This window comes from Chenopodium quinoa, unplaced genomic scaffold (genome assembly GCF_001683475.1).
Source record: "Chenopodium quinoa cultivar QQ74 unplaced genomic scaffold, ASM168347v1, whole genome shotgun sequence".
Taxonomy (NCBI): Eukaryota; Viridiplantae; Streptophyta; class Magnoliopsida; order Caryophyllales; family Amaranthaceae; genus Chenopodium; species Chenopodium quinoa.
Genome location: NW_018743331.1, coordinates 3001959 through 3028688, shown reverse-complemented (window position 1 = coordinate 3028688; position 26730 = coordinate 3001959). Strand labels below are relative to the sequence as shown.

The window sequence follows — 26730 nt, the reverse complement described above, 5'->3', positions numbered from 1 at the left end:
AGTGCAGTGTCCTTCAGTATTAATAGCACAATTCCGAAGAAACTTTACTGAGGTCGAAACTCTGCGGTTATTTGGCGCTGTGGATGATGATATTGCAACAATTATACGTGACAGATGTCCTCAACTCAAGCGATTGAGGCTCGACTATTGTGCTTTATCGATCAATGCATTGTCTATTATATTGGATGGCCACAAAGATTTGGAGTTATTGGATACTCGCCATAGTTTTCGTGTTCCTGACTGCAGGATATTGTTTAGCGATCGGGTGTCGCTATGTTTAGAGTGGAATGAAGAGGAGATTCGGTGTAAGGCTGCTGGTGTTAAGGTGCACCTGAAATGCGCTCGAGACCGTTGTAGGAAGTGTGCTCCACGTAAGTGTAATTTACCTCTCCGGAGCTGTTTTCCTGATCTCAAGCCTTTTAAATCTGATTATCGTGCTAGTCTTTAATCTTATTTACTCTTATTTATTTGTATTTCATGCTTATATATTTTGGGGGAGGTTGCAATTTTAGTTAACTATCTTAGGATAATTTCGCAACGACTTCAATCTTTTTGGATGGACTTGCTGATTTACAGTGTAATCGTCTTCCACCAACCTTTAATTTAAATCTGTTGCAGTTTTTGCTATATGGGAACAACTTAACAAGATTGTAGCGCTTTAAATGCATCCTTTACCCTGTTACGAAATTAATTTAGTTCTTAATTCCAAACTTTAAGACTGATTTATTTGGGAAAAGATTTTGGTTCTTATTTCTGGGAATGTGAGAATAATAAGTGGATTGCTAAACACCGCCAACAAAAATGATCAACACCGCCAACATTTGGTGTGAATGGACAATCGTAACCTTACTACTTCACCATCCCTTATCCTCCTGGTGACCCACAACCCCTTCCGACTGGTGATGACCACCACCACCCTAACCGATGACCCACCACACCCCGTCTATGGCGACCCACCACCTTTCCTCGCCGGCGGGAAGGTGGTGGTTTTTTTTCAGGCAACCGCGGTAACCGGAGCCCAAAATCGGTTACCGTGCGTGGTAATTGGTTTTGGGCTCCGTTTACCACGCACGATAATCGATTTGGGCTCCGGTTGCCGTGCGTGGTAACCGGTTTTGGGCTCCGGTTACCATGCAACTTAACCGATTCCATGGTAACCGAAGCCCAAAACCAGTTACCGTGCTCGGTAATCGGTTTTGGGCTCCGGTTGGTACGGTTGCCAAAAAAAACCACCACCTTCCCGCCAAAGATGGAAGGTGGTGGGTCGTCTTTGAGGGGGATGTGGTGGGTCGCCGGTCAGGGTGGTGGTGGTCGTCGCCGGTCAGTGTGGTGGTGGTGTTAGTCATCAATTAGGGTGGTGGTGTCAAGGTGTTAGTGATTGGTGGTAAGAAGGAAGATAGTAATGAAGTACTAAGGGCATGATTGTCCATTTACATTAAATGTTGGCGGTTTTGATTATTTTGGATGGCGGTATTTAACACCCCTCCAATAATAAAGCTTGCGGTTTTTAGTTTTTTTTTTTTTTTTAATCTTCGTTTTCGTTTCAGACATGCTTAACTCGTTCCCTTACTCCATCATTCTTTTTTATTTGTCCTTTTTCATTTGGCAAAAATTAATGTACGTCCGCTTTAGATAAGATGACTAAAAGTAGTAATAGTATCTTAAACTAAAGGGTTTTTCTACGTTGTATTTTTGTGTTTTTCACTTTTTTTTTACGTTGTATCATCTCTTCATGAAACGTACCCTTATTTCTTATCCATTATGCCCTCACCATTAACTTGTTGTTGGGAATTCCATTAACTTTGTTAGTAATAAGAATTTTTTTATGTTATCCCCCTATGGTTCTTTGTTTATTCTTATAATCTTATGTATCATTTTTATCTATTTTTAAAGGGAAAATTTGTTCAGAAAAACCTTATAAAATTTTTTTGGCCAGAAGAAACCTGTTTTAATTTTTTTTATTGTTCAAGACAACCAAGTGAGACTTTCCGATGTTGACTCACACTTTTCCGGCGTTGACCACCCCTTTCCCCTCATGTGCGACTCACGTGACTCTTAAATCTCTTATCACACCCCCTTTTCCTAATTCCACTCCCTTTTCCCTCCAACTACACTCTCTCTCTCTCTCTCCTTCTCTCTCTCCTCTCTATGAACAAGCATCGAGGCAATTAATCCCCTCCCAGGATTATCATGGGTTCATGAAGTCCTCTTCGCAACAGGAAAGCCACACCCACACCGCAAATCACCTCCTCGAACCATAATTCCTGCATAACTGAGAAAGTTTAAAAGGGGGGGAAAAATCCTAATTTCTTATCAACTTTCGAAACCTTGAGAGTTGGACAAATTAAGCAATTACCTTTGGTCGAAACTAGTTGGGAATGCCTTCAATTGCTTCGAATTCACTGGACTTCAACAATGGCTTGTTCACATAAAGGAGAGAGGGAGGAGAGTGAGAAGGAGAGTGAGAGAGAAAGAGAGTGAAAAGGAGAGAGAAAGAGAGAGCAGGAGAGAGAGTGTGTAATTGGAAGGAAAAGGGAGTGGAATTAGGAAAATGGGAGTGTGATTAGAGATTTAAGAGTCACGTGAGTCACACATAAGGGAAAAGGGTGGTCAACGCCGGAAAAGTGTGAGTCAACATCGGAAAGTCTCACTTGGTTGTCTTGAACAAAATATATTTTTAAATAGGTTTCTCCTAGCTTAAAAATTTTTAAAAGGTTTTTCTGAACAAAGTGCTCACTTTAAAAGGTTTTTCTGAACAAATTTTCCATTTTTAAATGAAAAATTCCACCATTAAATGTCCAATTGACAATGGATGTCAGAGCATTATTAAATGAGTCTCGAAATAAAAAAATATTACTCTCCTTTTCAAAATAAATACTTTATTTTAACTTATACACTATTTACCTACACCACTTTAAGGTCTTTAACTAATATTAGTGTTAAATATAGTCATATTGATACTTGTTAGAATCGTCTCGATTTATAGTTTTTGAATATCAGTTTTTCTTTTATAATTTATATTTATTGATAATTAAATTAATTGTTAGTCAAACTCATACGTTGGCAAATGTACTGGTCAAACTGCATAGGTTTATTATTATGTTCTTGGTGTTTTTCTAAGTTGTACCTTTTCTCAGTTTCAATATTTTTTTATTTTATTTTTGTTTTGTTTTGAAACTCGTTTAATGATGCTTCGACATCCATTATCAATGTACATTAATGATGACATATTCCATTTTAATATTGATAAAAAGATAAGTACATCTTAAAAATAAAGAACCAAGGGGGCACAACATAAAAAAATTCTTAGTATTAACAAAATTAACGGAATTTTTAACGCCAAGTTAACAATGAAGGCATAGCAGATATGAAATATAAAATACAAGGGCCGTGTGTAATTTTCAAAAAGAGGTGGTACAACCTAGAAAAGTGAAAAACACAAAGGTAGGACATAGAAAAACCCTAAAATAAACATTACGAACCGTTAATTTGTGCCCATTACGAACCGCAAAATATCTAGGCCTAAACCCAGAAAAAGATTTTCATGCAACAACACAAAGCATTAGGGCATATGACAATTCAAGGAGATCAGTGTGTGGAACTATTAAGCTACCAATTACCACTGGCCTAATACAAAAAGATGGTTGAATTCAATGTCATGGACATAAAACCTACATTCAACCTTCTTCTTAGACGTCCTTGGATACATGAACTTGGAGCAATACCATCTTCGCTCCATCAGATAATTAGGTGACTATACACGCTTCTCCACTAAAAGTCGCAATAAACGATCAATCTCTTCTAGAGATAAATCATGACAATGATGAAAAAGATATGTGGGGATTTGCCGCAGAGGCTATCTGCACGCTAGAAATGGATGAAAGTCTTGAAGTACCTTTCAAAATTGATCCATATTCCACCCCAATAGTAAACAACATCTTATTCAAGAGTAGTTACTTTCCTGGGATGCCTTTGGGAATAGGAATGAAGAAATCTATATTATTTCCTATCCCAAACAAAAGCTTCTCCTTTGGATTGGGATATAAGCCAACCAAGGAAGAACTTGAAACTCATGATGCCAAATTAAGGGCACGTAGGAGCAATAATAAGAAAGGGATAATTTCTTTACTCACATCTTCCAATCAAACCCTTAATGGACAATTCATTAGGGAGGGACAGAATTACCCATGTTATGACTTTCCAGAACCACTAGTTCTTGAAGATATCAAGAAGCCTGGATTCGAGATTTTTCACGATTGTTACTTCTTGAATGATGACTTAGGTGTCATTCAATTAAAACGCACAACTCCAGGGTCCTATGATAGGCAAGCCTTTAACTTGATATTTGGACTAGAGCAAAACCATGTTTCTATCATAACCAACCAAAATGTCATCCAAGATGAAGCTTTTGATCCTACTTCGTTGATCACTCCTTTCAATAATACCTTTGAGCATAAATGGAGGAAAACCTTCAAATGGACGAACCACAAAGGTGAGAAGCTTGAAGTCATCACAGGCGAAGGACGAATGTTTGAAGAATCTGACGATGATTCTAGTTTAGATTTTAAGGAAGCTGAGAATTTAGGCCATGTGGCCATTACTGAGTCTTTATTTTCTAGTTCTAAGGACGAGAATCCCAAAAAGGACTCCTCTCTTGATGTACTTGCTTTTGATTTTAATAAGATGAGCTCTATTTCCGAGTATATGCCTTCTCTTGAATCTTTTGAATGCTATAATAATCAATCTAACGAAGATGATAATATTAATAAATTGATTGAATTAATGAATGAACAAGAACAAAAGAATCATGTGATCGAAGAAACTGAAACGATCAACATAGGAACAAATGAAAATAAGAAAGAAGTCAAAATTGGCTTAACTTTAAATCTAGAAGCGCGATCGACTCTCATATAGACGCTCAAAGAATTCGAAGATGTGTTCACTTGGTCATACAAGGAAATTCCTGGAATAGATAGGGAACTCGTGGAACATACCATTCCCTTGAACCCTATGTCTAAACTAGTAAAACAAAAACTTCGACGAATGAAACCTGACGTTGCTTTAAAAATAAAAGAAGAAGTACGAAAACAATTGGACGCAGGTTCGCGTATGTAATTACCCAGAATGGGTAGCAAACATCGTCCCAGTCCCTAAAAAGGATGGATGAGTTCGCATGTGTGTCGATTTTAGGGACGTTAACAAACTAGTCCCAAAGACGATTTTCTTCTACCACATATTGATATATTGGTGAATAATACGGCTGAGCAAGCGATGTTATCCTTTATGGATGGATACGCAGGTTATAACCAAATTCTAATGGCAAAAGAAGATGAAGAAAAGACATGCTTTATTACCCCTTGGGGTACTTATTGCTACACAGTCATGCCATTTGGTCTTAAAAATGCAGTAGCTACGTACCAAAGAACGACTACTTAGACACGCCGTCTTCGAGACATCACATCAGATCAATAATGCAACTACTAGTAGTAAAGACTAGGACTAATCTAAATAATTCAAGTATAAAAATACTTATCGGCACGCAGTCTGTATTTAGATTTACAAAAATACATAACGGATCACGGTCCGTATTTACAATCCTAATCAGGACCCACTAGTTGCCATTTTATAAAACCTGTGATAGAATATTCATTCCATGCATTTTACAGAGTAAAACAAGCAATAAAGCAAAACACGCGCATACTAGTAACTAATTTAGGTGGTTAATCAATTTAACACGCCTAATTTAAAACTAGTCAAAGTTGTTAACCAATTATGTGATTAAACGCAATTAGCTCAAATTATTAATGAAGCTTCCACTAAATTCCGCATCCAACTTAATTAATCCAATTAATTAAGCCGATAAACCCAAATTTTGCCAAATAAATTTGCAAGTGCAGGGAAAAACCGAGGCCTAGCCTCACAAAATAATTAAATAAATAAATAATTAAAACAACAAAATCGCAAAGTCGCATAGCCCAACGATGCCCAAGTGCCTAGCACCAAGCCTTGAGGCTCGGTTTGCTAGGCACCAAGGCGCGGCTGCCATGCGTGGCTGCTGCCCTCGCACAGCCCCTCGCGGCACCAAGCACGTGGGAGTGGTTGAAAGCATCGCTTGCGCATTATGCTGGCCACATCAGCGTGCTTGCGCACACGCAAGTCGTGGCCTCAAAGGCCCTAGGCGCGCGAGGTTGTGCTACCTACTGCCGTACACCGCAGCACCCCACACACTGCACCACCTTCGCACCAAGCATGCACACAGCTCCCGCACATACGCACCAGCAGCGCACCAACGACGCAACACCCGCATCCTCGGCAGCCACATGCGGGCTGCGCAAGAGATGCTTGGGGTTTCGTGCCTCGTTTTACGTGCTTTTGCCTCGGGATTTTATCCCCAATTTGTGTATATAAATAATTAATTCTAAATTAATTTTAGAACCAATATTGAAAAAAATGAAAATAAAACAAGTCCAACTTAAATAAATTCAATTTTTAGTGCACAAACCAAAAGTAATTCAAGAACCATTCTTTAAATAATTTTGGCTCAACTTGATGCTACAAAAATGAGGGCTATACTCACATTAATATAACCAAACTTAAATTAATAATGAGATTTGACAAAATAAAAGGAGTTGAAAAAATAAACACAATCATCCAATGAAAGATTTTCCAACACTAACTTGTGTAAACTTGAAAAATTACATCTTCCAATATGAAGAGTAATCTAATTTCAATCACAAGTTTTGAACTTTTAAGACTTTAATCAACTCAAAATGATTAAATCAAAATTAGTTCAATATGGAATTTAGAAAATCAAGATCTAACCAAATAAACAATTAAAGATTAGATCTTTAACATTTTAGAGCTTCAAAAATGCATTTTCACAACAAACATTTACACTCAAAGCAGTTATTTTGCAAAAATGTGAAATTGCAAGTTTATGTGAAAAAAGGGCCAACCAAATTAAGCACCTATTATAACTTTATAATCATGCATAATGAGGCTTATAATTGCAGTAGATTACTGATGTAACCATACACATAATCTAACATTAACATGCCATGATTAATCAAGGTTTAAAGATTTAGAATTTTTCGTCAAAAATAAAAACCCCTCGAAAACATGCATGTTTCTGGGTGGATTTTGGCTCCTGGAGCACCTTCGAAGTCTGATTTAGAACATCGATTTCACCCAAAATTCACTACTTTTGGGTCGAAATCTGGGTTCTTTAGCCAAAATTAGCATAAAAACGAGCTTGTAATCTAATTAGAAAGCAAAATCAGAAATTTAATCCATTTAAATCACCTTAATTAATTAATAGTTACAATAATTAAATGAGCGCGGCTCCGATACCGCTGATGGGTTTCGTGATGTCCAACATCACGCGGAATAAAAACCCGCCCATGATTCGCGCACAAATTAATGTAACTAAACATGCATATTAACAATCACATAATTAATTAATAACCAAAGAGAGAGAAAGAGGAAAAGACGATCATATCCTTGATGTGTGCTTCGCTCTTTCTTCGAGCTTGTACTTGAAAGCGTAGAGCCCCGCAAATGCCAAGCCTCCAATGGCTCTCACCCTCGAGATCCGACTCAAACGGTCCCTACCCCGAAGCTTAGTCGGGGCTAGACCAAAAAGGTACTTAGAGTATTAGAACGAAAGTGTTCTCACTTTTGGAGATCCTTTCAAGTTCACAACTCAAGTGAATTTCCCAATACCCCATGATGGGTATTTATAGGGAAATCCCCTCAAGAATTCCCATCTCCAATCAATGTGGGAAAGTTGGTAAAAGGCATAATTCAATTTAATTTTAATTCTAAAATTAAATTAAAATGCAAATGAATCAACAAACAACAAGTGTCAAGTGGAGAGCAAGGGGTTAGGTGAGGACCATAAGGGGGGACCACCCTCCCCTTGCTCCCCAAGCAAATCCACACAAACCGGCTTCCAACATCCGCGGCCAATCACCACGCGCCAGCTAGCATGGCCAGCCTTGGGCGCCAAGGCTGCCTTGCTGGGCAGCCTAGCCCCTTAGCTGGGCTTGCCAGCTTGTCGCGACAGCACACTCGGCCCAGCACGCTGCGCGTGCTTACGGGTTGCTAGGCGAGTGCTGCTAGCAGCATCTAGCGAGGCCGAGCACGCTTTGCTAGCTGCTGGCCTTGCTAGCGCTGCTAGCTTGCTAGCACGCATGGCGCGCCAGCTATGCTGCCATGCTGCACAGCTGCTGCTAGCTTACGATGCTTGGCATGCGCATGCTGCTAGCACAGCTTGACATGGTGCAGCTGCCCAGCTAACATACGAATGCTTGCGGCCATACCTTGCATGCTAGCAGCTTTAGCTAGCAATATTACCGTTGGCCCTCGGATTGCTCGGGGCATTCCGAGGCTAGGGGCATATTTGTAATTTGTTGTTTGCTTGATTTCTCGTCTCGTCGATTCCTAAATTCGACTCGGCTTACGACGTTCGATTCTGACGCTCTAAGCTCGGACTCCGACGTCTATGTTCGTAATAATCTAATGACTCATATAATCCTTCGGATTAATTCGTCTTTTCGGTTCGGTTACTCAATTGGGTGTGACCTGAAGGGTTCAGTCAAGATTAAGCTGTGATATTAATTATGCATTAATATTACTGATCGGAAGCGACCTCTAGCTAGGCATTCTGATCACTTGACCTCACTGAACAATTAGCTTTCTAATAATTCTGAACCCTCTATCGGAATAATACACTTGTTTGAAGGACACCATTCCTTTCAAATGGTTTAACAAATAATTTGGGGCTAGAACAAAAGGACTATTCAAGTAATTCTTTGATCCATTATGCGAACCGGGCCAAATTAGGCAATGAAGGATGTTTTGTCATCGGGCTTTGGTCGGGGAGACAATTTAGTTGTCTACAGTAAGTCATGCATGTGTTTTGGTAACATAATCAAGCGTTTCCTTAAATATCTCATATGCTAACTAGTGTATTGTTTTATAGATCTATCTTTTTTTTTTGGTAAATAGAGATTCTATTACCAAAGAATAAGGAGTTACATCTTACAAAAGAAGCAGCAACAAACAAACACCAAAACACCACAAGACCAAAGAGAAGGCCAAACACCCCAAAACGGTTCCAAATTCAAGTTCAACCACCTTCTGGAAAGGGTTCCAAACTGAACCAGGAACAGCTACTAGACTCAAGCAACTAGTCACCTTCTAGGAAGGGTTCTAAGAAGCCAGGACCAGATAACAAAGCCTAAAGCAAATACAGTAAGTATCTATCACTACTATTACATCTGCAAGCTACTAAGAAAATTATATCTCTGAATAGAGCAGCAACAGGCTTGCAACTTCTTGTGAACATCATAGAATTTCTCTAAAGCCAAATATTATAGAGACATTCAGCAAAACACATAGCAGCAATTTTGTTTCTTACAGTGGGATTTTTGCAGTATCTGGCAATCCATTGCTGTTCTTCAGAGAAGCCAAAGACAGATCTAGAGAAACCAAGAGTCTGCAGCACAGCTGACCAGACCTCTTTAGAATACTTACAGTAAAAAAAAATAGGTGCTCAACAGTTTCATTATTATCAAAGCAAAGAAAGCACCCAGGATCACAAGAGATTTGCCAGGATATAAGCCTATCCTTAGTAACCAACGTGTTTAACAATGCTAACCAGGTAACAAATAGACTCTTTGGGGAAGCCTGGTTATTGCAAATAATTCTCTTCCAAGGCATTCTAGGACCTTGAGTCTGAATAATACTATAGAGCTTCCTGATCTTCATTCTGCCATTTACAGTAATACCAGCCCAACCACCAATATCATTCACCATGTCTCTGCAAGAAAGAATCTTTTAGGATCCATGAAAATTTCTTTGGAATAGAAGCAATCCACATGTCTTTGTTAGGAAAATAGTAATATATGCACCTATTTCACCCATAGATTATCAGATTTGAAGTCCATCCTAGAGAATCTTAACAATGTCTGCCTTACTCTAGTCCTCAAGAGAGGTGACATTCCATCCTCCACAAGACTTAGGCAAGCACAAGAACTTCCAGGAAACAAGAGCTTTGTTAAAGGGGTTGCTCTTCCCAGTCCACAAAAAGCACCTAAACCCGGATTCCATTTCTCTAAGTATCTTCTTTGGCAAAATGAAAATCTGAGCCTAAAAAGCTTGAATGCCAAAGAGCACACTTTTAACCAACTGCAACTTGCTAAAATAAGATAAATGCTTAGTAACCCAAGTATCAATTCTACTGGTTACCCTTTCAACAAGGGGCCTACATTGAGAAATTGTAAGCTTCTTAGAGGAGAGGGGAACCCCAAGGTATCTGAAGGGCAGAGAGGCACTAGCCATTCCTAGCACCTGTTGTAAAGCTGATTGGTCATGTTTAGAGATGCCACCAAAATAAGCATTACTTTTGTCAAGGTGGTTAGCAGACAGCCCAGAGGTTGTAGAAAATGTTTGGAAATCCTAAAAAAGAAGCTTGACAGAAACCAAGTCAGCTCTAGCAAATAATAACAAGTCATCAGCAAATGTCAAATGAGTAATCCCAAGTTTTTTTACATCTAGGGTAAAAGTTGAAGTCTGGATTACTAGTCATTTTCTATAACACCCAGACAAATACTCCATACAGATAGCAAAAAGGAAAAGGGACATAGGGTCACCTTGCCTTAACCCTTTCTTAGCCTGAAAAGGAACAGTGGGGTAGCCATTGATCAGGACGTACTGAATATGAAACTGAAGTTACACATCCCATAATCCAACTAATAACCTTGTTAGGGAACCCCAATTCACCAAGAATAACCTCTAGAAACCTCCATTCAACAGAGTCATAGGCCTTCCTGAGATCAATTTTTAACATGCATCTGGGAGTGATAAATCTATGAGAATATCCTTTGATCAACTCTGTTGCAAGAAATATATTATCACCTATATGTTTGCCTGGGATAAACCCATCTTGAGCTTCATTCACCACAAAACCTATAACTTTTACCAATCTAGCTGTAATAACCTTATAATTAAGCTTATAAACTAGAGAGTAGCATGCTATAGGTCTGTATTCTTTCACATAGGAAGGGTTCTGAACCTTTGGAACCAAGGTAATGGTAGTACAGTTCCATTCCGAGCCAAAACACCATGATCAAAGAATTCCAGAACAGCCTTGTACACATCAGATTTTACATGGCTCTAGGCATGCTTAAAGAAAACAACATTAAAACCATCTATACCATGGGCTTTATCATCACCAATACCAGCAAGAGCTTTATCAATCTCACTATGAGTAACAGGAACAGAAAGCAAAGTAACATCTTCAAAGTTAAGCTGCTTCCCATGAAGGACTTATGTCTTCGTCAAGTGCAATTACTAGATATATCAAGGATCATTATTATGGAGATAATTAGTTTATTCTTTTGGGTTGTCATTGTTTGTTGCTAGATATGATAAATGATCTTTAGGCTAGTCAAATAGTCCAAAGCCCAATAGAATGGATCCTATGTAGACGTAGCAATCCTAACCCTGACCCGACCCGAATGACCCAACCCATGACACGAAATCGACCCGAAATTGACCCGACTCGACCCATACCCGACCCCAAAATTGAGTTGACCCGATCCTGACCCGACACCCAAACTGACCCAACCTGAAGTTGACCCGACCCGAAATTGACCAAAAATTGACCCAAATAGACCCGAAATCCAAAATTGACCCGAAAAGACCCGAACAGACCCGATACCCAAAATGTCTTGAACTAAAATTACCTTATAATTGAGCTAAAAATGTCTTGTGCCAAAAATAACTCAAATTGTTCATCTTCAACCGTAGCCAAGCTCATAAACCGAATTGATAGTTTTTATTATAACAAAAACAAAATATATACTCCGTATAAAATTATTGATTTGAGCTTGATCCACAAATGAAACAACCGGAACATGACCCGACCAGATTTTGACCTGACCCGAATATAATTAACCTGACCCAAACATACCCGACCCGAAATTGACTCGACGCGAACTCGACCTGATACATGTCCCGAGTCATACCCGAAGGCCGAAACCCGAATAGACCCGACCCGACCCATACCCGACCCAAATGTTAGCTGACCCGAAATGACCCGACCCGAAAGTGACCTGACCTAGACCCGACCCGAATGACCCATTTGTTAGGTCTAATCCTATGAGGTCACACACAAGGGTTATAGATTGAACAAAGTATGAAGCTCATTAATGGGCCTCATGAGGTAATGAGAAGCCACATAAGTAGTAAGACTAGAGTAGTTTGGATTGGGTTACGGGTTTAGGCTTCACATGGACTCTAATTATATATGTGATATATAAATAGAGGCCTTACCTAGGTTATGGATACAAGTCACAACTAACCTAAGAAGTAGATTGTGAAGCAAGCAACCAACTCCCAACCCCTCTCTATCTCACACGCCTCTCCCCTCTTCCCTGTCCGTACAGTACGGATGCCGGCGCAAGGTGGTTTCTCGGTGGTGGTGGTGGTTTGTGGTTTGTTCGTTCCTCTCCACTCCGTAGAAGGTTGATTGAAGGGTTCAATCACAACTAATTAACATTAATGGAGGTTCAATCCTTGTCTATGGACCAAGTAAAGGAATCACGTTTGGGGTTCTTATTCTCCTAATTGTCTGTGGTCGTCCAATTCACTCGTGGAAATCACGCATCAAAGGTATGAATTATGTGATTCTTTATGTGTTATGCTTGTAGATCCTGTTTAGGTGCTTGTTTTGCGTAAAAATACCCAAGGCCACGTGGCCCAATAAGATGGTAAGACGTATCACCTTAAGAGAGGTTCATAAGAACCAATCCTCTGCCGACATGTGGCACACCTAATCATTGGGAAAAAGACGGCCTTCCTGGCCCAATTCCCGAGAAAGCCCACCATTCCTAGGTTTCCGTAACCTAGGATGGCGGCACGCATCCCGAGACCCAATAAATAGGGAGATGTTCCCACATTCATTCACAAACAAAGCGATTATTAATTGCAGATATTTCTCATCACCGAGAAAACACCTGATCTCGGAATCCGAGAAGATATTTTACTTTCCGCACTTTTTACAGACTCTATACATGTTCTAACTTGATCGTCGGAGGTGGAACTCCACCCAACCGGAGTCTCCGTTGTTTTGCTGGACAGGCGCCCGGAATCCAGTCTTGGAATTGTAACTCTCCCGAAGGACACAGAAAACCCAGAAACAGTGCTTATGAATATGATTCATGCAATTCCACTTATAGTACCTAAAACCCTACATCCCAGCCCTCATAGTAGTAATATCAACAGCAGGTAAACTACTAGTAGTAGAGCCAAGCAAGTTCTGATAAAAACCAAGAATTCAGCTTTTACCAGATCATGCTCCTTAAGCAACACATCATCATCAGTATATATAGAATCAATTCTATTCCTATTCTGTCTTTGCTTTAGAACAAAAAAGAAGTAGTGAGAGTTAGAATCACTAACTTAATCCAATCAACTCTTGACTTCTGTTTCAAAATACTCTCATGAGTATCCATCCAATACTTCATCTTCTCTATCTGCAGCTTCTTGATTCTAAAGAGAACTATTAGTGTAATCATCAGCAAGTTTAGCCTGAGTTTCATGCAAAGAGAGTCTAGCAGCTTCCAGCCTATCAGTTATATTAGCAAAATGCTTAGTATTAAGACTTTTAAGACCAGTCTTGACATACTTCATCTTTTTCATACCAGTAGCATAGAGTTACCAGAAACAGGAATAATGTCCCAATGAGTGCAAACAGTATCTTGGAACTCATCATGAGAAGCTAAGCAATTAAGAAAACGAAAGGGTATACCCTTCTCAGGAGCAAATGAGCAATATCCACAAGGACAGGACAATGATCAAAAAGAGAAGGAGGAAGATACAGAGCCTCAGTTTAACCATAAGCCAGTAGCCAAGCCTCATTAATCAGCCCTCTATTTATTCTGGTAGCAATTCTATCCATAACATGACCTTTATTATTCTAAGAATAAAAAGAACCTTTACTCTTGATTTCAACAATCTCTAAGTCATTGTAAAATCTTGAAAATCTCTAACCTCATAACCGGATTCCCATTAAATATGTCTTGAGCATATAAAACAGAATTAAAGTCACCAATACAAAGCCATGGAAGCTGAATGTTGCGTAAAGCCTTTATACCAGTCCACATAGACAATCTATGTTGAATTGAATGAAGGCCATAAACAAAAGTATAAGCAATCTGATGTTGCAAGTCTTTAGTAGTGATGATAGCATGAATGAATTGTTTAGTAACAATAATGACCTCAAAAGAAATAGCATCAAGTTTCCACCCTACAAATTCTACTCTTAAGAGAGAAAGAGTAATTACAAACCCAATCCCAAGCTCTACCAAATTTCTTTTGGACAGAATCTTGAGTATGCACCTTAACCTTGGTTTTAAGGATAGCTAAAACATCAACTGATTGATCTCTAAGTAACTCTTTTACATCAGTTACTTTATTAGGGTCATTGAGACCCCTAATGTTCCAAGATGTAATAATCATGGAACCAGAGGGGGAATTAGCTTCACCCCCGATAGGAATAGCAGCCACCTCATCAGCCATTAGAGCATTGTAAGCATTCACCCTAGTAACTACCTGCTGAGTCTGTCTAGTGTTCTGAGTTTTAGTCTAGATTCTTCCCAACCATTCTCCAGCCATCATCAGAGTTCACATTACTATGATCTGGGGCAGGAGTAGAGATAGGTGGATCAGCAGGTCTAACAACCTCTTGAGGAACAGTAGGCTAGGTCCGGTTTGGGCTTGGTTTAGTGATTTGGCCATAACTTCTTCGTTATAAGTCGTATTTGGGCTTATAATATATCATTGGAAAGCTCTTTTCAAGCCCCATCCAACTAAACAATAACTGGACCGAGATTATGGACAAAAATAATCTGATTTGGACGTTTTTATGATTTGACACGAAATAAATGATTGCAAGGAACACGAAATGAATGATTTTGGGTTTAAAGACACGAAATAAATGATTTTAGATTAAAACATGGAAATTTTGAATTTTAACACCACAAAAAAACGAAAAAATAGTTTTTAACACTATAAAAAAACTTTTATTTTAACACCACAAATTTTTTTTAAAATTGATTTTACCACCACTTAACGGTTGCCGTCCAAAAATCCGTTAAGTGGGGTCCATTGTGCCACGTGTCATCATATTATTAGTTTAGAAAAAAAAGAAAAATTAAAAAAAAAAAAAAAACAAAACCCTAAACTAACCCAGCTAACCCCATCCCACCGCTGGCACGGCGGCGCCGGCCGTTACCCTACCCAAACACTCCAATTCCTAGCCCCAGCCGCCGCAAATCCCATCCCCTCCCTTTCCCCCTCCCCAAAACCGACAAAACCTCCCAACGGCCGCTTAAAATGGGCGGCCGTTTTTCAAACAACCCAAAATCGACCACCATTAACGGCCACTAAAGGTCGAAAACGACCAATTTTGGGCCTAAGTGGCTGATCTCGACCATAAACTAGTCGTTTCGACCCTTAGAACCCAGTTTTGGTTGGCGGTTTTGGGTGGTTCGAAAACGACCACCCATTTTTGGTGGCCGTTGGGGTTAGGTTGCCGGTTTTAGTGAGGGGGAAAGGGAGGGGAAGGAGATTCCGGTGGTTGTGGCTGGGAACAGGGGTGTTTGGGAGGGGCCATGGCCAGAGGGGCCATGGCCAGAGCCGCCCAGCCGGCGATGGGGATGGGGTGGCTAGGTTAGTTTAGGGTTTTTGTTTTTTTTTTCTTTTTTAATTTTTTTAATTTTTTCTTCCAATAATATGCTGACACGTGAGCATTGTGGACCCTACTAACGGATCATCCATGAACAAGTTAGTGGTGGTAAAAGCCATTTTTTTAGAAATTTTGTGGTGTTAAAATAAAAGTTTTTTTTTTTTTTTGTAGTTTTAAAATCCATTTTTTAGACTTTTTGTGGTGTTAAAAATTCAATATTTTCTTAAAACATTTTAAGAAATGTTATAAATAGTTAAGGCTAAAGGGAAATTCACGAGAATCTTTAACTCTTCACCTAACTCGATAATCAAAGACGTGAAAGGTACTCGTCACTGGGTTTGGTTTTTGGGGAGACACAATCAGGTGTCTACAATTTCCTATTCCTATCTCTTTTAACTCACCTCTGATCTCATGAATAAATTATCAATGTTTCAATATGGAATAAAATTGTATCATTAAAGTTTTATACTTCCGGGGTTGTATATCTCATATCGCCTAATCTGATCATGATCATAAATGTCTCAACTCAGCTTCATTCATTTCCACTAGCTCCCAAAAAGGATAAAAATAATATATATATATATATATATATATATATATATATATATATATATATATATATATATATATATATATATATATCAAAAGCTTGAAATCATTAGCACTCTTTACACTATTTTAAAATCTTCTTTTTAGACAATGATACAATTATTTCACTAGTTCCCAGAAGAGAAAAAATATAAGTTAAATGCTTGAAATCTTTTATACACTTTACTTTAAAATTTCCTTTTTAGACAGCGATTCAACTATTTCACTGATTATCTTAGCAGTAATTATATATTTTATTTTCAAACAAATGTACAACTACTTTAGTGGTTTCTGAAAGAGAAATAATCTAAAGCTTGAATATTTGGTACTCTCAACACCGCTTTAGAATCTCAATTTTCAGACAGCGGTGCAACTATTTCACTGGTTCACGGAAGAGGGAAAAAATCAAAAGCATAAAATAGTTGGTTCTCTTACTAATTAATACTACTATCTAATGTTCAGACAACAGTAATTCATTTCAGTGGTCTACAAAAGAGACACAATCAAAAGGTTGAACTCTTCTGAACTCTTAACACCATTTTAAAATCTCACTTTTAGACAGCGATATAGCTATTTCACAAGTTCTCAAAAGGCAAAAGTAATAAAAAAAGACATCAAAAGCTTGAAATCTTTTTAACTCCTCTCTTATATCACTATTTTAGAATCTTTAGTACAACTCTAAAATCTTTAAGTTAGTGTTACCTACTTACTATGAGTAGGTGATCTTCAAACTCAAAACCTTAATCAACAAGAACACAAGAAATCCTTGTCGGCGCGTGGGAGAAAAAAAACTGCAATAAGAGAGAGAAAATTATAAATACACACTTGAAATTTTTAAGACAGAGAAGTTAATTCAATTTCTGTGTTTTCGAAGGGCCTTCTTTGCAAATATTCTCGCAATTTCGCAAACCCTAATTTTTTCTCTCTCTCTCCTCGACGGCCTCCTTCGGCCCCTTTTCTCTCTCTCCAAAAAAAAAAAAATCCCCAAATTCACAAAAACCCCTTTCTTCAATTGCTTAGGTGAATCTTCATCAATCAAAGATTAAGGTTTGTAAATTAATTTCATTTTGATGTACTTTTTCTTGTAAAGTTTTGATTTTTATTTATTACTCCGTATTTTTAATTGGGAGATAAAAAAAATCAGAAAGATCCGTTTTTGATTCTGTTTTATGCTTTTTTTAATTTAATTCTGCATCTCGGTATTATTAAATTTAGGGTTTATGGTGAGATCTGGTGTAAAGTTCTTATCTTTTGTATGAATTTTTTAGGGTTAAGGGTTTTCATGAAATCCCATCCAATTTCAAATCCAAAACCCTAATTTTTTTTTTCAGACCCTTAAAGTTGGAATCTTGTTCGAAGGGATTGAAGAATTTAGGGTTTTTGAGAGGTGTCAAAAGTTTTTAGGGGTTTTGGAAAAATTAAGGAAGCAAACCGTACATGTATGGCGTCGGAGACTTTAGGAGCTGATGAGCTTCCTAGGGAAAGACATCGTTGGAGTGAGAATTATAAGGTTTATGCTCGAAAGTATAAAAATAACATCAAGAAAAACAATGATGTTGTCAAAAATCTTGATGATTCCACCACCACAACTTCTGCCGCTGCTGCCCCTGTCGAAAGCCGTGAAAATGAGAACACCGTCACTGCCACCAACAACATCGATAACGAGGCGGTGAATGATAATAACGTCGAAAATGATCGTGTTGACCACGGTAATGGTAATGGTGTTGCGGCTATTAACAACAGTAGCTGCAGCAACAGCAGTCAGAATGTAGACAACAATGGTAAGGAGGATGATAATGAGAAGAATGGTGAGGATGGTCAGGAAAACGTGTCCTTGCCGCCTGAATTGCCGGCTGAGGGAGCAAATTCCTCGCAACCCCAGCAGAATTCACCGCGGTTGGGGACTTTGTCGGGGGATTCATCGAGTCTTAATCGAGATGAGGCAGCACCTGTTCCAAATGGGCATGATGGAAATTTGGAAAATGGGGTGGTGCTAAGACCGTTGGTTACTCAAGTAGATGATAGGTTGAGTATTAGTGTTTCGGCTGCTAGGTCGAAAGAGGAGGTTAAAGGTTTGAAAAGGAAGTTGGTGGATGAGCTTGATCAAGTTAGGAAAATGGCGAAGAAACTTGAGGACAAGGAGAATCAGCTTAGTACGTATTCGAGTATGGGTGTTGAAACAACACCTCCTGTTGTTGGGCGCTTGCATTTTCCGGTTAATGGTGGAGTTGAAAAGGGGGTGGGTGGTAGTATAAGAATGCATTCAGAAGCGGGTTCTGCTGGTTATCGTGATTCGAGGTCATTCAGGCAACTGTCAGTTTCTGTGATGGATAACAATAACCATGGAGTTGGAGGTGAGATTGTTGAGAAAGAAAAGAGGACTCCCAAGGCGAATCAATACTATCGAAATTCAGAGTTCCTTCTGGGTAAAGATAGGCTCCCACCTGCTGAGAGTAATCGGAAGTCAAAATCAAGTGGTGGTAAGAAGCATGGGGGAGGAGAAATGGATTTTGCTTACAGAATTGATAAGAAAATTTTTAGCAAATGTAGCAGCTTGCTGCAGAAGATAATGAACCACAAGCATGGGTGGGTGTTTAATCAACCTGTGGATGTGAAGAGGCTTGGTCTCCGTGATTATTTCGATATTATAAAGCATCCAATGGATTTGGGTACAGTGAAGGGTAGGTTGACCAAGAATTGGTACAAAACTCCGAGGGAGTTTGCCGAGGATGTAAGACTTACTTTTCATAATGCTCTAACCTATAATCCTCCTGGCCAGGATGTTCATATCATGGCTAGAGAGTTGCTAAATGTTTTTGAAGATAAGTGGCCTGCTATTGAGAGTGAATATGATCGTAAGTTAAGGTATGAAATGATTCGTGATTTGCCAACCCCGACATCAAGGAAGACATATGCTCCTGCTCATGTTTCAGTGCCTATGTCCTTCGCTCCACCTCCGCTTCTTCACCCCCCTCCAACCATTCAAGAGATAAGAAATTTGGAGAGGTCGCAATCTATGCCTGTTAGACCGGAATCTAGGCCAAGGCCTGCATATTCGGCAGGAAGGAAGCCCGCTCCAAAGAAGCCTAAAGCCAAGGATCCCCACAAAAGGGACATGACCTTTGAGGAAAAGCAAAAGCTTAGCACTCATCTTCAGAGCTTGCCTTCAGAGAAGCTTGATGCTATAGTGCAGATCATTAAGAAGAGGAATTCAGCTCTATCACAACATGATGATGAGATTGAAGTGGATATTGACAGTGTTGATGCGGAGACACTTTGGGAGCTGGATAGATTTGTGACTAATTACAAGAAGAGCCTAAGCAAGCATAAGAGGAGAGCTGAACTTGCTCAGGCTAGAGCAGCAGCAGCGCAGGCTGTTCAAGAAACGGTGAGTTTTTCTATCCTCTGCCAGCAGTCTTAGATCGATAATTATAATGTGGATCTTTGTATGCTAAATGAATTGTATGTTCGCTTGTTGCAGATTCAAGTTCCTGCAACTGTTGAAGTGCCTGGAGAAACCACAGCAGGTAACTAGCTAAAAGATTTGGATCAGTATGTTTCACTAATTTGATTATTATTTTTCCTTATGAGTAATTGGTTTAAATGAATGTCTCCTAGATAAAGGAAATGTTGCCGCTTCTCCTCCTGCTCAGCAAGAGAGGCGCAGTGATAATGAAAGTGGTTCAAGTAGCTCAAGCAGTTCTAGTAGTGATTCGGGATCTTCAAGTGGTAAACTTCTAGTGCCAAATACCCTCCTTTCTTCAGGAAAAAGAAAAAAAAAACATTCAATCTTACCCTGATTATTTTCTTGCAGATTCAGATAGCGATAGCTCTTCTGGCTCTGATTCAGATGGAGGCCATTAACATAGGATCTAATGTTTTTTAAGGTGGGTAGCAACTACTCTTGTAATTTCCTCTTCCTATCTTTATACAATTCAAGTTTTTAGCATTTGAGAAGCTAATTTTGGTTTGCTAGCTTGTACTCTGTAGATTTTACTTGCTTATTATGGTAGTTTGATAACCTACATGCCAAATATGTTTTAGACCTACCCCAAGTAGAATCCTACTGGCCTCGCCATTCTTGTATAGGGAATGATTTGTAGGGGCTCACCCTACTTTGCATTCATCTTTTTACTGACACAATTACCTTTGGTGTCTCTGTTGTAACTTATATCTTTTGTATAACCTATGTTTTAACATCTGGCATAAATCCGCGTGATTAAGATGTGCCCCTGGCACAAAGTTCAATCTGGACCCTGTTTATATGAAAGCATGCCTTGGGCTAGCTCAAGGCACCGAGTTAATTGGAGATGATTTTCTGTAAGGTGCCTTGAGGCAATTCAGCCTAAGTGGTTATCTTTGGAGTATCTGTTAATTAATGTTTTTCCATAATAGTGAAAAACCACGAATCCTTTTTACTTGATATGATATTGTAATGCGTAATATGGTGCCTCTATTTGAAAGTTTAGTGAACTTTATTAGCTTATATTGTACTCCATGCTATTATTTGAACCTTTGTAATAACAAAAAAGTGTCACTCTGCTTTCACTTTTGCTTAGTTACAGGGACCTCAATCATTTCTGTATTTTCTTATGCTTTTGTTAGCACTGCATGCGCATTCGATTTCTTAAATTAAACCCTACTGGATAGACTGATGTCAGTCTTCGAACTGTTGTCCGTATGTAGTTTTGACTTTTTTGACATCTTGAGAGACGAAGTAAAAACATGACGCATGTAGAATCATGTTGGCATCATGTTAAGGTGCTTGGCTCCACCTTTTGAATTTCTGAGCGTCATTTTATCTGTTTTGCTGTGGTGTTTACCTTTGTGGAAGGGGAGAGTAGTTCATGGCAATCATCTGAGATTTATATTCTTAAAGGAATACTTCCTGTATAGGTGTTGGTTTATTATCTAGTGAAAAGTCATCTAGCATATTTCGCTTAGTTTTTTATTTAATTATTATTAACTGTGATGCAGCTCGTATGTGATTCTTATATGGACTTTTTTTTTGTTACCTGACAGTGTTAGGTAGTTAGATGCAAATGGTGCATGCTGCAGTTGATGGATTGCCGAATTGCCTTTGCATTATGAAGCCTTCCTTTTGAAGTTGCTGCCCATCCTGGGGGATTTCAGCTCGCCCTTTTTATATAGAACTTTTTTTTTATTTGGTGGCTCTATAATACCTGTATCATAATCTATACATTGGCAGTTTCAAGATGCTGGTGTAGCAATTGTATATTTTTCCCTAGATTTTGCTACTCACATTTCTGCCTAAGTATGTGATAGGCAAGCATATGACTATACTTGATTGTCACTGGCGTACATATAGGGTGGTCAGTTAAGGATTCGCTGTAGGCGTGTAGGTGGTTAGGCTTGGAGTTGAATTTCTATCTTTGAATTAGCTTTAGCTGTTGTACAGTTTAATTTTGTTGTATGAGGATAGATGGAATTCTTTCAGTGCCTAGATTGTTCGTCAGTTATGCTCATTTTCAGTTTAAATCCATCCATCATGTTTAGCCAAATTAGGGGTGTTATCTGTGGCCATCCATTCGCCTTTACAATTCGTGAAGGAGTGGAACTCTTTCCGTTTTGGGTTTGTGGAAATAATTGAAGCAAATTTCATTTGGTTTGTGGCCTCCTGTTCCTTCTGGACTCACTGTTAAACTGTTTGGTAGTTGATATAAAAATTTCTCCCATACAAATTACAAAGTACCGATTATCTTCATTCTGTTTTAATCACAATTCTGGAAATTACTAGTCTTACCCATACTTATTATGTTTTTTATAATTTACTAATATAATTGAGAAAAAACAGGTCAAGTGGAATTTTGTTGAATTCAACTGATATAAAATATGCATTGGTACGCATGAAAGATTTTCACAGGTCTAGAAATAGAGTTTGTTGATCAAAATGATTTTGTTAGAAGGCTGTTTTACAACTGTTAAAAGTAAAAATTATTGTAACAATTGAGAGTTGAACTAAACCCAACAAATGGTAAGGTTCACGATTCTTTATTGATATTTGAATCCAGCCGAAACAAAAAACGGCAGAGCATTTGGGAGATTTTCAAATAGTGCCACTCAATACAACATGGCAGCGAGCAAAATTATATGGTTTACAGAGCCGGAACCAACTAAAAATCTTTAATGGTTCAATTCCTAAAACAAGGACTTATATTCACCTCTACACAAAAGAGGGATGTTCTCGCAACTCTCATTCTTTGTTGGCAAATTCAATTCCCTTGTCGATGGATGATTTAAGTTCAGCCTTGAGGTTTTCTAGACCTTCTTGCTCATACTCGGATAGAGTGCCCAATCCATATATTTCTTCCACTCCATTCTTCCCTAATCTTACCTGCAAGTAGAGAAAAAGCACACAGCAATGTCAGAAAAAATTATATATAAACATAAACATAACCTATATCTATGTATATCACAAAAGAAAAGCCAACATAATGTTAGCTGAATCTCTTAAACTACCCACTAGAATGATGTATCGGCACTTCATGATTCCGTGTATTCTTCAACCAAAATTAACTAACAAAAGAGTTACATGTACTCAACATCATAACACCTCTCACAATGATGCACCTTTACCACCCCACTAGAAAAATTTTAGACTGATCAAAAACAAGGGGGAATGCTAATCATTCACAGGACGACGACTTTGAAGGAATCATCCAGTCACAAGACTCACAACAGCACCAAAATAACCACAGCAGAGACGTGAAGAATACAGGATCGTCTAATCACCGAAAAAATGCAACCACACACTAACCACTTTTGAGCCTTAAACTTAACATCTGTAATTGACTGGAAAAAATAGTGTGAGAATAGCTTGCAATGGCATTTTCTTGTTCCCATTTACAAAAAAAAAAAAAAAAAAAAAAAAAAAAAAACATATCTTATTATAAACAAAACAAACACGTTCCAAATGTTTCAGCTACTTTGTCAAGTGTACAGTAACAGAACACTGTCCAATCCCTACATGGCAAAGGTTTCTAAATTTTTACCAGTAACTAGTCTACATATTAATATTCACCAATGACAATCAGCAGCCATTTAATCACTTAAACATACATAATATGTATCACACAAGAATTTTATTTGCCAATTTCATCAGCCGAAGCCAAGGGTTTCCTAAAAACTTAGGACTATGCAGAAGAATACTTCAATTACAGAGACGATAGGTAAACAGCTAGGTATATCTTGCTCATTACAACGGTCAGTAAATTCTAAAATAGAAATAAAGGGATTTGAGTAGTTTAGTGGAACCTAATAGAGGGTGAAGTCTTATCTACCACTAGAATCTACAAGTAGATTCGTTGAGTGACCAGACCAGTAACAAGAAAGAGCAAAGACAGCTACGGAAAATTACAAGTACTCAAAGAGGGAAAAGGGATTTGCAGCTACGACTGCTGGATACTCAAACAGTAACATTTAATACCTTAGAAGCAAAGAAGGGCAAATCAGTGACAGTTGATGCCACGTAAGAACACTCCACAACATCTGGCACACCATTAAGTCCCTTCAAGCAGGCATCGGCAAATATGGCTCCAGCATAACTACAGAGGATAAGGATATAAGCCAGGAGCATCAGCAATCATAAAGACGAAACCAACAGTTGACATGTTAAATTTGAGAAAAGAAGAATATTAAATCAGAATGAGAAATCAGAATTATTATTAACAAAACGGTCACATATTAGCCTCCAAGTATTCTGTGTATCTAATATGAAGGGTCAGAAATGTTCTGCGACTTCTGCCCGACCTCAACTGATTTCACATGAAATCATACTCGTGTCAAGTATGTGGCTATAGTTGCCGTAGCTTTCACTCCATTTGTAATAAAAAAAAGGATAACTAGATTTGAAATTGATATTTCAAGTAAAACCTATCTCTAGAATGAAAACAAGCGATATATTGTTCCTAAATCCTCAGTAATCAAGCATAAGAAGTTTCTCAGAAAATCAGACTTACGCCATAGACAATGTTGCTGAACCCTTTCCAGCCTTTGCAAGAACCACCTCTGTTCCTCCATCTTGTGTTCTCTTTGTAAGATACTCAATGTCAGCGTTGGAAAGATTGGCTTGTGGGTGAGCCTAACAGGGCAACAAGTAAACTTAGATCCAATGAAGTTTTGAGACATATAATAAATGAGCCAATGCCCCCATAAACAACATTGTTAAAAGGGTGAGGGAAGGCAGAAAGGATGAATGCAGTCCATGTACATACTTGAGAAAACAATGGAAGAATGGTTATGCCAGCATGACCTCCAACAACAGGCACATTGACCGCTGCAAGTAAGCAAACAAATATAAATTCACAAAATCATACCACTTAAACAAAAGACCACTTGACAAATAATCAATATATATTGCCAACTACCCCTACATGGACATGAAACAATTGAAAAGGTCAGCATAACATGTTACAATGTACATCAGCAGACATGGACCCTCAAACAATGTTACAATGTGGCTTTAATGGTATACCTTCAACTGGAAGGCCAGCCTTTGTAGCATAGAAAGTCTTAGCCCTAACGACATCAAGGGTTGTCACACCAAACAACCTTTTGGGGTCATAAGTTCCAGCTTTCTTGAAAACCTCAGATGCAATAGGCACTGTTGAGTTCACGGGATTGCTAATCATGTTGACAAGCGCCTAATCCACAGCCAGTCACCAGAAAGATCACCAAGTAAGATATAGGATGCATAAATTGTTCAGCAGATTACAGAATCAACTAAACATGAAAAGAAAAAAAATGAAAAGCAAGTTTGAACTCACATTAGGACAATACTGGGCAACAGATTTGCAGAGGTTTTTCACGATACCGGCATTGATGTTAAAGAGGTCATCGCGAGTCATACCAGGCTTCCTAGGCACACCGGCGGGAATTATAACAACGTCTGATCCTTCAAGTGCCTTGCCCAATTCTTTGTCCTCTGCATAACCAAAAACCTGTGCAAAATATAAATCAGATCTACAAATTAAATTTCTATTACCCATCCTACACTGCAAAACCATCAATTAGGAGCAAATACGGTATCAACAGATAATATCTAAAGCTATCATGTCAAACCTATCTATCACATTACATTCTGCCGCATCATTGAGGTGAGAAGCTTTAGCAAAGATTCAAGCTACTCAAAGTATCATTCTTTCCATGTAATAGCAATAAAAATTATCATTCTTTCCATGTAATAGCAAATTTTTCAATAAAACAATTCATGCACACATTGTACTGATATTAATTGTACCCAAAGATATTACACAATCTCACCACCTAGCTACCAGAATCAAATCTGACTACAACCAAAATTTTTTTTTATAAAAACACCAAAATCCCTATTCATCCAAAATTGAACCAAAAATAAAAGAACTGGGTTTTAACAAAACCCCAATTTTCGAAACAACAACCAATAAAAATGCCATAAATTAGCATAATGCAATAAAAATATAACACTAACAATCCAAACAATAGCAATTAAGTAACTAAACAAAAACCCTAGAAATGAATCACATAAATCCAGAAAATTTTTTTTAACAAAAAATCTAGACATATAACATTGACCCATAATATAATATCCCATAAAATTCGCATAATGCAATAAAACACAACACTAAAAAAACTCCATAATTATCAAGCAAATAAGTAATTAAACCAAAACCCTAGAAATAATCACATAAACCCAGAAAAAAAAAATCAAAAACCCTGAAAACGTATCAATCTACAATCAAAAACAATAAATCAGCAAAATGATACAAAAAAGAAAAAACACAACCCACAATCCAAAATGAAAAAATGACGGAGAAAGAGAGGTAAACCTGAGCACGGGTATTGATATGGCTGACATCGGCGGCAACACCAGGAGTACCGGCGAGATCGTAAAGAGAAAGGGTGGAAACAAGAGGGTTGAGCTTCATAAGCATGGAGAGAGACTGGCCGATACCACCGGCGGCGCCGAGGATGGTGACCTTGCGCTCGGGACTAGCGGCGGACGCATAATTGCGGGTGTAGTTGGATTTGCGAGCAGCTGATTGGACGGATCTCAGGATTTGGGACCTCATTGTTGCAGGTTAAAATGGAGGAGAGAGAAAATGGAAGAAATGAAAGAGTCGGAAATGAAACGGGGGTATTTGGGAGATGGAGCAGGCGAGAGGAATGTGGGGTTATTTATGTTGATATTTGTCACTCACTCACTCTTGCTAGATGTAGATGTAGATTGCATCAAAATAAAAGATTTTTTTAATGCTTTTTTACTATATTATTATTAAATTGGCTTTTTATTTGGAAATAAAAAATCACTTAAGAAATTATTCCGAGCATTTTTGAAAAGCGCTTATTTGACCTAAAAAGTGTTTTTAAATACACAATGTTTGTGCAGG

The 26730-nt window shown here is 38.4% G+C and overlaps 2 protein-coding genes across 4 annotated transcripts; one reads left to right on the top strand and one right to left on the bottom strand.

Moving 5' to 3' along the window:
- Positions 1–17080: 17080 nt before the first annotated feature.
- LOC110737760 (transcription factor GTE4-like) lies at positions 17081–21845 on the top strand. Of its 3 annotated transcripts, none has more exons than XM_021918109.1 (6): positions 17081–17389; positions 17674–19730; positions 19824–19869; positions 19961–20071; positions 20157–20229; positions 21365–21845. In XM_021918109.1, exons 2-5 carry the CDS (start codon positions 17784–17786, stop codon positions 20204–20206), a joined length of 2154 nt encoding a protein of 717 aa, XP_021773801.1. In that variant the 5' UTR covers positions 17081–17389; positions 17674–17783; the 3' UTR covers positions 20207–20229; positions 21365–21845. The 3 variants fall into 3 exon arrangements, with proteins under 3 accessions (XP_021773801.1, XP_021773799.1, XP_021773800.1); XM_021918107.1 differs by having other exon boundaries at positions 17082–17389; positions 17611–19730; XM_021918108.1 differs by lacking the exon at positions 17081–17389 and having other exon boundaries at positions 17421–19730.
- A 471-nt stretch (positions 21846–22316) lies between these two features.
- Positions 22317–26530, bottom strand: LOC110737759 (malate dehydrogenase, mitochondrial-like). Its single transcript, XM_021918106.1, has 7 exons — positions 26170–26530; positions 25129–25302; positions 24837–25005; positions 24577–24638; positions 24322–24443; positions 23790–23907; positions 22317–22697 (listed from the first exon to the last, which is right to left on the bottom strand). The coding sequence occupies exons 1-7, from the start codon at positions 26410–26412 to the stop codon at positions 22557–22559; spliced, it is 1029 nt and encodes a 342-aa protein (XP_021773798.1). The 5' UTR covers positions 26413–26530; the 3' UTR covers positions 22317–22556.
- Positions 26531–26730: the final 200 nt, after the last annotated feature.

Excerpts from the sequence above, each read along its gene's own strand:
- LOC110737760 (XM_021918109.1), top strand. The coding sequence starts at position 17,784 with ATGGCGTCGGAGACTTTAGGAGCTGATGAGCTTCCTAGGGAAAGACAT. Across the intron at positions 19,870-19,960 it reads GCCTGGAGAAACCACAGCAG|ATAAAGGAAATGTTGCCGCT; the intron begins GTAACTAGCTAA and ends AATGTCTCCTAG. Across the intron at positions 20,072-20,156 it reads TGATTCGGGATCTTCAAGTG|ATTCAGATAGCGATAGCTCT; the intron begins GTAAACTTCTAG and ends ATTTTCTTGCAG.
- LOC110737759 (XM_021918106.1), bottom strand. The coding sequence starts at position 26,412 with ATGAGGTCCCAAATCCTGAGATCCGTCCAATCAGCTGCTCGCAAATCC. Across the intron at positions 25,303-26,169 it reads ATATCAATACCCGTGCTCAG|GTTTTTGGTTATGCAGAGGA; the intron begins GTTTACCTCTCT and ends TATTTTGCACAG. Across the intron at positions 24,444-24,576 it reads TTCTTCCATTGTTTTCTCAA|GCTCACCCACAAGCCAATCT; the intron begins GTATGTACATGG and ends TTGCCCTGTTAG.